The sequence below is a fragment of the Plectropomus leopardus genome, chromosome 11 (genome assembly GCF_008729295.1).
Source record: "Plectropomus leopardus isolate mb chromosome 11, YSFRI_Pleo_2.0, whole genome shotgun sequence".
NCBI lineage: Eukaryota > Metazoa > Chordata > Actinopteri > Perciformes > Serranidae > Plectropomus > Plectropomus leopardus.
The window spans coordinates 15,916,977-15,928,057 of NC_056473.1; the positions used below are offsets into that span (position 1 = coordinate 15,916,977).

Below are 11,081 nucleotides of genomic sequence, written 5' to 3' on the forward strand. Positions count from 1 at the left end.
ATATCCCAAAGCTTGACGCAAAAACCTTTCGCCTTGTGATGCGAATGTGACGTCTGATAAAACGATGACACGGTGACAGGAGGGAAGCAACAATATGGAGAGACTGATGGGTGGATGGATGTATGAAGGGGGTTGTGTTAGTGGGTGGGAAGGTGGGGGTGGCGATGGAGAGAGAGAGACTGATCCTCTGACATCACATTGGCTCTTATAAACTGAGGGAATGTAGCCCACTGCACTTCACAACCAACCAGAAAACTGCAAGGAAGGGGAAGCGTGTTTGAAGCTAAAAGAGAGGAAGGAGGGAACCGCAGCATCACTACAAATCCCATCTTGAGCCTCTTTAGCTGTCTGTGTCTGACCTTTAACCTTATGGACTAAATTCCTCCTCAGGTGAATTCTTCAGTTTGGGATCCTTTCTGTTTTTGTTTTTGTCATCAAGATGCAGGCACAGGTGGCGTGTATGCTTCTCCTCTGTTTCACATGTGGTGGACTTTGTACAGGTAAGCAACAGGTTTTTGAAACACAGGGCAAAAAGCCACAGCACTCAAAGATTTGAACAAATGTAGCAATTACCTCTCACCTAACTTACTGTATGCAACAGGTGCATCTGCATCGCTTTTGTGATGCCTTTGCAAGTATTAAAAAGCTTCATATTCTAAATCTAAATCATGTAAATATTTCTATTTTCCTTTTGCAAGCTATTTAGCATGTTGAAATGGCTTGATTTCTTTCATAAACATGGAGCAAGGCAATGAGCAACATGGCAAGAAATGTCTCACAAATTGCAAGAAATTTGTAAAGGATGACAAAAATTACCTGAAAACTGGCTAAGAAAAAATTGCTAAACCAAAACAAACATACAAAAAGGGAGGAAAATGCACAAAAAAACTATGTTTATAATTATTATAATTATTTGTTTAAAATTGTGTTTCAGAAAAAAACTATTTTTTAAATTAAACTAACAGCACTTTTTGTGGGTAATTTTCTATTTTATTTTATTTTATCTATTCATTTGCTTAGTTTCAGGTAATTTTCTTGAATTCTTTTGCTAATTTTTTGTCTTCATAGCATTAAAATATCTTTGTCTTTTATTCTTCTTAATATATAAAGCTATGACTTATTCATTGAAGATTTGCCCTCTTAAAGGTTCCTATAAATCCTTTTTTCATCAATGATCCAGTGAAAAACTTCCTAATTTAAATGCTTAAGAACCTTTTTGGGCCCACATTTATACAAAAAAATACCCTCTAAACCAATAATAACCAAAGTTATTATTAGTGTTACTAATATTTATTAATTTTGGTGTCATTGTTTTTTATTTTCATTTTTTATATTTATTAATTCATTAAAAACTAATACATTATTAAATTAATGTAGGCTACTAAACTGTTTACAAGTCTAAATCCATAGGTAATCAATAAACTACAAGTCACTACAGGTCACTTCAAGTCCAAATGAGCATTCAGTCAGTAAAATGGAAAAAATTTTAATCCTCAAAATCAATAATGCATGTTAGATTAACAAAACTCTATTAGGTTATGTGTGTTTGCTTCAGTCTTGCTGCTGGGATTTCTGTAGATAAGTAGCGGTCACCTGTTGAATGCTCCAAGGTGTCTACCAACAAATCACAATGTTGGCTGACTTTTGGCTCAGCTTCATTTGTCTTTGCATAGTGCTTAAAATATAAAAGTTGCTTAATCTTAGCTCACAAAGAAGATGAAACACTAAATGCCAGAAGACAAACAGATAACAGGCATGCTATTTCCACATCTGAGAGACATTTATATTGCAGCAAATCACTCAGGATCCATTAAACTCTTTACTAGATGTGGTTGATGCATATATTCCTGTTTCTCCTCAGACATCGACCAGGATCAGCGAACGCTGGAAGAAGAGCTCCTCAGCAGTCTCGTCACTTCTAAGGTACGGGCTTTCTCCTTTTGCACCTGTGACATCAGAGACTGTCCAAAATGCTACAACCCCTCCGGTCAGGTTATGACCCTTTATTTTTCTCCAGCTGACCCAACACACAGACTGCCCAGGTGTTCTTTTCTAACATCTATATCCATGTTTCAGGCACAAGCTCACCTTTGGGTTGTGCTGAGTTGGAGATAAATAATTTACTATGAGAATTTTTTTTCAGTCACTGAGGGTTCAACTTATTCAGACTCACCTTGTTTTGATTGGAAATTCAATTCTTTTATACAGCTCAAATGTACAGGGCAAAAATGAATAAAATCCAAACACTCCAGTTGTCATCTGAGACGAAAATAAGAGCCAAGTCTGAGGGAAGTAATTCAGTTGTAACTTCATGAGTTTTAACACATCCATCAGCTGGTGCTGTGAGCTGAAGGCCAGGCAAAGCTGAGAGATGAAGCTGGCGAAAGTGGAAGTAGAGGCACGGGGAGACAGATAGCTCCGCCTAATGGGATTCAGATGGACCTGACAGCGTCATAATGACACATCTTCAACCTCTCTCTCTCTCTCTCTGATAAATAATCGTGGCGCTCGTAGACGTGATGGTGACAAATCAGCCATGTGATTCATTGCTGCTGATGCTTGGGGGTTGCTCAGGGGTGATGATTGTAATAATAACTTCCCAGAAGACTGATAGAGTGCTCAAGAGGCTAGAAAGTGCGTATGGGAGAGAACACTTGTGGCTCTCCATGTTAACTAGCCCGCATACATGATCTTTTTTTTGTGACAGCTAAATTGATTGACCTGCCTGTTCGCTCTTCTTTTTATCTGATTAGATGCAGGATGTAGATTTCCTGGATTTCCCTGCTGAACGTGATTGCATTATCCCACAGTCAGGGTTCATCTGTTAGTCTGAGCAATTTGGCGTTCTGTGATTAGTTGCTGGCAATATTTGAATTTAGATTGAGCTTTTAAAATGTCAAATAAAAAATGTTATAGAAGCAGCAAAGAAGGTTAAATTATATCTGACTGTAGCCTAACCCTTTGAAACCTGAGCAACTTGACTTGATTTCTTTTGAAAACTGAAGTTACAAGAAAAAGAAAAATTGAAAAAAAAGAGAAAAGATTTAGAAAAGACAAAAAACATAAGAAAACAAGAAAATATATAGATACATAGATATTATTACAGTTATTATTATTAGTTTTTCCAACTTCTGATCCAAATGTATTCCAGTGCATTCTGCTCAGGAAAACATGATGCCTGCACAGCATAGTTAACAATTGCAAAATACAAGGTTCAACTGCTCACAACACTATAGCATCCACATAGTAATGCAGAGGCAGCTGTCCTGAGATAATCTCAATGGGATTCCACTGCATTAATTGTAATTTCTCAAACATCTCATCCAAATTTGCCCCTGGATGCAGCACAATCAAGCACAGTCATCGTACTTAAAGGTTGGGCTTTTGAATGCAGCACAAGAAAAGGTTTCCAGGTTTCAGAGGGCTAATGTTGGTGGCTCAGTCACAGGCAAAAAATGAAACTGTTACAGAGACAAGCCTAACCTAAGTCTTCTGGGAATTCTTAAAATATTGGACCTTTGCATTTACTTTTCATGCTGCCATTTGAAGTTATTGATTAACATCATTATGAGATGATCCTGAAGAAGCTACAAAGGAAACAATCCTTCATGTGACCTTTCAGCACAATTAAAACCACTCCGGCCTCTTGCTTATTTAAAACTAATTGAAAACTCTTGAAATCCTTGATGAGTGATCTGTAAATGTCAGGTTAGTCCCATGTGTGTCGTTCTTTTGACGTCTTTTATTACCTGTCTACCGCCCCTGCCACAAACAAAAGGAACCTGCGTTGGATATGGCTCTTGTTTTTACAACATCAGAGGAGACTGTATTCCTCCAGTGCTCATAAACGATGTGAGCAGAGTGAGTCCCGGAAGGCTTGTGGCTATTTGGGATAACTTATAAGTGACAATTTTCTCTCGCCCCCTGAATCTCTCCATCATCCTTGGTGACATCCATGCGGAAATGTGTGTGAGATTGTCGGCCCCAGGGCCCTCTGTCATTTTAAAGCACTCAAACTAGATTTTAACACAACAGGCTGCAGCTAGATGAGGTTAGTTAGGTACGACTGAAAGATCACTCAGAATGTCTGGTGCCTAACACTGTTTAAGAACGAGTACACAAATATCATATCTGCTGTTTTAACATGTGGCAGTCTGCATCAGTGTTCAATGTAAAGTGAGAGCCTCAAATGCACTGAAACTCAGTGGCTCTTAAAGGGAACTGCCAAAAGTTTTTACTGCTGCAACTGTAAAAACACTGTGGGAAAGCTCTAAAATAGCCTTTAGACCACAGCATATTTAGTGGAACTAATGAAATGTGGAGAGTTAGCAGCTCACTAAGGAATTTTTTAAATTTTTTTTTATTTACAAAGTGAACATATATAAAACTTCAAACCTTAGTTGAAGTATTTTTCTTATATTGCACAATGAATATTACATACATTGACAAGCATTGTATTTTATGTGTCCATCTGCTGGTGGGCAATCATAATAAGAGTATGCATTATATGATGTTAATTTCAATACAGAAGAGATTTTATGATCACTAAAATTATGGGGGAAAACAAGTGAAATCCAGTATAGTGTATCCTAAGTATAAACATATGGGAGATGAAGGAAATAACAGCAAAAACATATAAAATATAAGGCAATAATACCACTAACCACAAAATCATTACTTAATAGTTACTGCTGGTAATTTGTTATGTGTAATGTGTAATTAAATTACTAAATACTGTAAGTGTAAATGTAGTCAGTTACAGTTACAGACAAAAAATAAATAAATAAATTACAGTTATTAATCAAAATGTTGGCAACAGCAAAGGGGTTATCTGTAGAATGTAACATTCATTCTGTTGCTTTGTGTTTCACTGTGCAGAAATAACTTATGTTGGTATATCTCATTTACTGACAGTTTTTCAGCTTTTTTTGCACAGCTAACGTATTTGTTAGAAAGTTATCCAAAATGATTATGAAGTACATTATTTTGATGAACTAATTAGAATACTACTTTTAACACTTTAGCAGGATAACTAGTATTCTGTTACCTATTACACTTCAAAAATAACCTTACCATCAACTGTTAGTATTTTCTTCAGTCGAAAACTTCCTATCACAGTCAAACTGCGCAGCAACTGTTCCGGCTGAAAAAATTAAGCCAATGTGAAAGTGCCAAAAACAGCTCCATCCTCTTGTCCAAGAATGGTCACTCCTTGCTTCCAAAACACGATGATTGCAATAGCCAAAATGTCAAACTCAAGGCTTCAAAATAGCACTTCACAAACCAATGGGTGACATTGTTACATCCATTATTTATACAGTCTATATTTGCAACCAAACATGAGCATTATAATAATGTACACACATGTACAGCTTAAATCAGGACTGTGGGATTAGAATGCATTAAACTGTAGATTTTCTTGTTATTGTGTCCATATTGGGTTGTTTAAAGACAGTGTTTGTATCCTCTGTGGTCTGATCCCCTTTGGACTCAATTTGATTTTCACTTCACCTCAACGTTAATCGAAACTTCAATTAAATCATCTCCTCGCGGTGAGGATCCAATTTATTGCCAAGACTTGAAAACCAATCACCTCCTGTAATCAATTTGAAACCAAATCCTTTTCTCACTAACATCTCCCACTCCTCCCCCGCGCCTTCCCCCTTGTTTTCTCTTTGCAGATGAAACAGAATAAGCAGAGTGCCCCCTACTGGCATGTGTCACTGGCCAACCTCTGCAGGATATTGAGCAGTCTGCGGCAGGAGGCATGGAGTGGCGAGGAGGAGGAGGAGGGCAGCGAGCTGAGGGAGGGGAGCCTCCAGCTGTTGGAAGAGCTGTACAACCTGCAACTCATCTGCCGAGCACTGCAGAGCCGGGAGGAGAGGGTGAGACACACAGACACACACATACAGAGGTGGAACAAGTAGTCATTTAACCGTAAGGTGTGTGTGTTGTGTGTTTTTAATGTTGTAGTGGCAAATTGAATCCTGTCTGTTGCAACAAAAAGAATTTCATTACTTCAATGGAAATATGCCATCTATTTAATAAATTTTTACATTTTTCAATTTAGAACTAACTATAAGCTACAGCACATAACTTAAAATAACTTTTGTCATATTTTCTGAAATTATCACTACGTCCTGACAGTAGTGCATGAGACAAATAATCTGTGAACAAAAATTAAGTTCCTCTGGCTCTGCCTAGTGGCATTTGCAAAAATTCTCCAGTCCTTGATGAAAACCAATCAGAACCAAGAGGAGTCTCTCAGTGATCACCCCTGTTTATGCACATCCTTCTGAACCCTTCCTTCTTTGCGTTGTGTTCAAGCGCAACTTTTTGGCTGAGACAGAGGCAATGAGAGGCAATGCAACAGCTGACCTTCCTGACCACAAGTTCTCTGACATGGATTTGGTGTGTCTGGGCCTTTAGGAGCACTAGGAAGTGAAGAGGAACCTGATATTTTTAACAGATTATCTGTCTCATGCACTACTGTCAGGATACAGGGACAGTTTCAGCAAATATGACAATTATTTTTGATAAATGTTACCTACTGTAAAATATACTCCAGTAGTATAAGTACTAAAGTACTAACTTGTGTTAGAGGTTTAAATGGTTGATGTGTTATACTGGAGACCACACACATCTTGGATCAAGCACACGTCCACACTTTTGTGCTCTCGGATTGGCTGCATGACTACAAGTTGCTTTATAAACTCTTTAAAACTCAAAAATACATAATCAGCCAAATTAATACATTTTTCAATAGTGCCATAAAGATCGAGTTTCTAGCTCTTTTATTGACAGCTGCAACATTTTTCTGAGCTTATCTCATCCTGGACACCTGCAAAGCAACTAGATATAAAAGCACAATATTTCCCTTTGAAATTATATTAGGAGGAAGTGAGTTTCTGGTTTGAATGTATCAGAGAAAGAAAATATAAAATACCAAAATAAAGGCAGTCCTCTAAATTATTAGCAAAAAACATCAAAAGAATAAAATAAATAATTGAAGCCAATAACAGCACATATTCACACACATCCACATAATCACAGACACATATATACAGGCTTATGCTAAATCTTATTCGTATCTCAAAAACACAAGCACACGAGCCAATCCATCCTCCCTCACAGTAAAAAAACATCATTAAACGCCTATCTCTCTTACCTCCTCCTTGTCTCTTCCAGCTGTCCTCCATCATTTTCCTTTCCCTCTCAGCGCCTTACACAGCAGCATTTCTCTCTCTTTTTTTCAATCTTAATACAGTGACTGCAGATTAGCACTTGTTTTGCCATGCATGGAAGCACAGGGGAGAAGTGCTCCTTTAATCACAGCTACACCAGCACAGCCTCCCATTTTCCCACCACTTAGCAACAAAACATGTGTTTCCTCCTCACCATACAATACTCATCCTTTGCCATGCCTCTCTCTGCCCCTAACAGCTACTCCACAACTCTCAAGAATATTTAGAGGAGAACAGTGACACTCCACTGAAGCGAAAATCACCCTACATCCTTAAGAGGCAAGTGGCGCACACCACCAAGTCCCGGAGGCCGTACATCTTAAAACGAAGTGCAATTTACTGACAACCATCCCAGAGGTCGAGGTGACGTTTTAGGGGACGAGACACCATACTTTCTGTGAAGATGTGATTGTGGATTTTTTTCTCTCTCTTTGTAGCTGCAATGTCTGTTTCTTTTCCCGTTGCTGTTTTGATCCAGTCAGACCCACCAATTGTATGTCCAGCATTAAGGCCTGCCTGTATTCTGCTCCTTTCAAGTCTAGGTCTTGAAAATAAAATCCTGAGCATCAAGCAAATTGTGTATCTCTGAGAAACTATATTTATTTACTCTATTTCTTCACTGCACACTAAGTCTATTTTGTTTTAGGATATGATTAAAGGATTCATGATAAGAAACCAATGTGATGTGACTATCATTTCTTTTATGTAACAGCTTCTGTAGCTGGTTTAGCTACCACCTCTCTGAACCCTTCTACCCACTTCATGCTAACCAGTATGCACCATCCAGCTGCCAGAACACCAAGGGCCCCATCTTACACCCTGCCCAAAGTGGAGCACAACTGTCATTGCTATTTTCAGATGCAGTTGTTATTTTCAGGGGTAATGCTCACAGTGAATAAGTTTACATGTACAAAGTACTCCGCTTTTTGCCCTTGATCTGTAAAAGACAATATACTAAGCTGTTTACATGGCTTTTGAAACTGTGTATACCTCTGACACTCCCATTTACATGCAGCCTTGAATAGTCTGATTAACATGCCCTAATATGTCATTTATCACTTTAAAATATGGAAAATTAGAGAAGCTGGAGCTGCTTGTCATTTTGCTTCTCTGCATCAAAATAGTCCAACGAGCTCACCTCTGGTAGGAAGGTTACCTACCAGAGGTGAGCTCGTTGGACTGTATCAACTCAATCTCCGTCTTTCATTCCTTCAACCATCATCTTGAAAAGGTCAGCCCTGCGATATTTGTGCAAAAACCTGTTGATATGGATATATCCTATATAATCTTTAAGAGCTGGTGTGTTTCTTCTTCTGACCAGAAATGAGGGCTTTTCTGCATGAATTTCTACTCCAGCCTTGCAAACTGTTGGTGACCCTGTTAGAAAAAAAAGCTAAAAAAAACCCAGCTTTTGCTAGTAGCTGGTTTTAGTTGGTTTTAGCTGGTCCAAAATGGCTTTAGGTGGTCCCGACCCAGCTCTTGCTGGTTGAAGATGATTTAGCTGGGTTGACCACCAGCCCGGGCATGCTGCTGTGACCAGTTGTGTACAACATATCAGCGGCAATGCACAGAACCGACTGTAAACAGACAACAGACCATGTGTTGCAAATTGCAGTAAAAAAACCCTAGTTGAGATGCATATTCTGAATTAACTGTGTACACGCCCGCATAATGCAGTTTAAACTTGAATAATACTAGCATATCCCACATTAATTTGGAATATTTAAACAGGATATGCTATTCGAACATCAAATTCCAAATCTTGTCAGTATAATAGGGCAATAGGCTTTCTATTGCATAGACAGCCTAGTTTTACACAAGGGCCTTCTTTATATCGATGAAATACTTCTTTAAATAGGGCCTTAAATATGTTATTGTGACCTGGGACATCTTCTCCTCCTCTTTTTTTCTGTTGGCTGCAGGATCAGGGTTGCAGCCCTGTCTGCCAGCACTGATTGCTAATGCCTGGCACCTGGTTCGATTACCTGGGTTTTAAAGCCCCTCCTCCACCTAGCAGCACTCCTTCAGCACACTGCCAGCCAGAATACTCTTTCCTCACATCACTTTGTTTGCTCTTGATTTTATATTTTATACATTTTGTGAGAACATATCATTTGAGTGCAATTTGTCTTGAGTGGTTAGAAGGTAACCCTGGTAAGGTAGTCGACGAGTGGGCCAGCTAAACTACCTCAGTTTTTCCATCGGCCTGCTACTTTATTATTTTGCCTTTTTTGTTTTGAGGTAATCCTGGGTGGAGACAGCAGTCTCTGTTGGGGGTACACTTTTCAGGACCTTTGGTCTTTGTTTGAGGCCAGTGGTTCATGAAGTTCAGTGTTCAAAGTCGCCCCGAGCCCGGCACGCCTCACAGAAGACAGTTAAGCATAGTAAGTTTCTGTAGGCAGGAGTAGGAACCAGGGTTACTCAAAATGCCATATAATTTTAGGGAGCACTCAATGGTCTCACCATACTCAGTGGTGGAGGGAGGGATGACCTCATATTGGCTGCTGTAATTGGTGGAATTGAGCAGGATTTATTTGACTGATTTTGGTAACGTGTCTTTTAGCCAATGTTAATGGTTATTTTGTCTGACTCTGAACCTGGCAAAAGGCCAAGTTTTTTCTTTCAAAAACAGACTATATTCCAAATTGAAATGATAAAATCAGATTTTATTAATTTTTGTAATGAATGATTAAAACCTTTATTGCCCCAAAGGGACAATGCTTTTCACAAATAAGCATAAAAAGGTTTCAAAAACAAACATTTCTAACTTAAAAATATGCAAAAAAAAAATCACAGTGTTCAAATTTGCCTTTCTGTTATTTCATGTCATTTTTGCAATTTGATATAATTGAAGACAAGTCTATGTTTAGTATACAATATGTTATTTCTTTACAGTATTTACAGTTTAGAAGTTATCAAAGAACAAATTTGACTGTAAAATCAGGCAAAAAAGGCCTGTAGATGCTGCCAGTCTTTTAATGTTTTTTAAAACTACAGTCACGTCACAGAAATTAATGTGAAAATCTTTTGTGGTTGTTAAAATTCAGCACATGGCACCTGCTAATCTCAACACCGTACATACTGGGTCAGTGTGTTCTTATTAGTACGTGCTGTGCTGAACATTTTTCAAAGGGACCACGAGGCACTTCGACTTCAGCAGATAAAACAGACTTTGACTGTGGTGGATGAGCGTCTCGACCTTAGTAAATGTCAGTTTCATCTTCGAATGAAAGTGCTTCGGTGTCCTCCTTTTGAAACTCTGCTCTTAACCCCGAAAGCCAGAGACCAGAGAGCCTGAATGAAGTGTGGCACATGTAGAAACACACTTTGAACAGCCTTGTTCGGTTTCTTCAGAGAAGGTTGGCTGGAGAAAAAAAAAACATGAAAACGATAGCAGCATTCTGCTACATCTTTAGTTTTACTTCATTTCACACGGGGTACCTGCTCAGTTTATACCATCATTCACTGAGGAAGTGAGGCAACATAGCTGATTCTAGTTTTTAAGGAAAGCAGGATCATTTCCCTCAGCAGACACTTAACTGTGTTTAATTACAACAATACATCCTTTTTGATTATATCTGTGTGCTCATCTTTCCCTGTAGCACACTCATCTAACAAGATGATTGGAGCCACAGGATTACAAAATGCCTTTTATTCTACCTATAAAGTTACACCTACACCTGCCAAGATGAGTTAAGTGATAAATCAGACACAAAAACTGTATATAATTCATGTGAAGATCAGCTGTTCAAAACCAGATTTAGGCTCAGTCACAGTGAAATAACAACCGACAAACCTAACAGTAATAAAATCTAATGCTTCTATCAAATATTCTAT

General features: G+C 38.4%; 1 protein-coding gene across 1 annotated transcript; it reads left to right on the forward strand.

Annotated features, from left to right (window-relative positions):
* The first annotated feature begins 421 nt into the window (after positions 1–421).
* nts (neurotensin) lies at positions 422–7,740 on the forward strand. Its single transcript, XM_042495491.1, has 4 exons — positions 422–500; positions 1,862–1,923; positions 5,682–5,885; positions 7,444–7,740. The coding sequence occupies exons 1-4, from the start codon at positions 440–442 to the stop codon at positions 7,585–7,587; spliced, it is 471 nt and encodes a 156-aa protein (XP_042351425.1). The 5' UTR covers positions 422–439; the 3' UTR covers positions 7,588–7,740.
* The last annotated feature ends 3,341 nt before the right edge of the window (positions 7,741–11,081 follow it).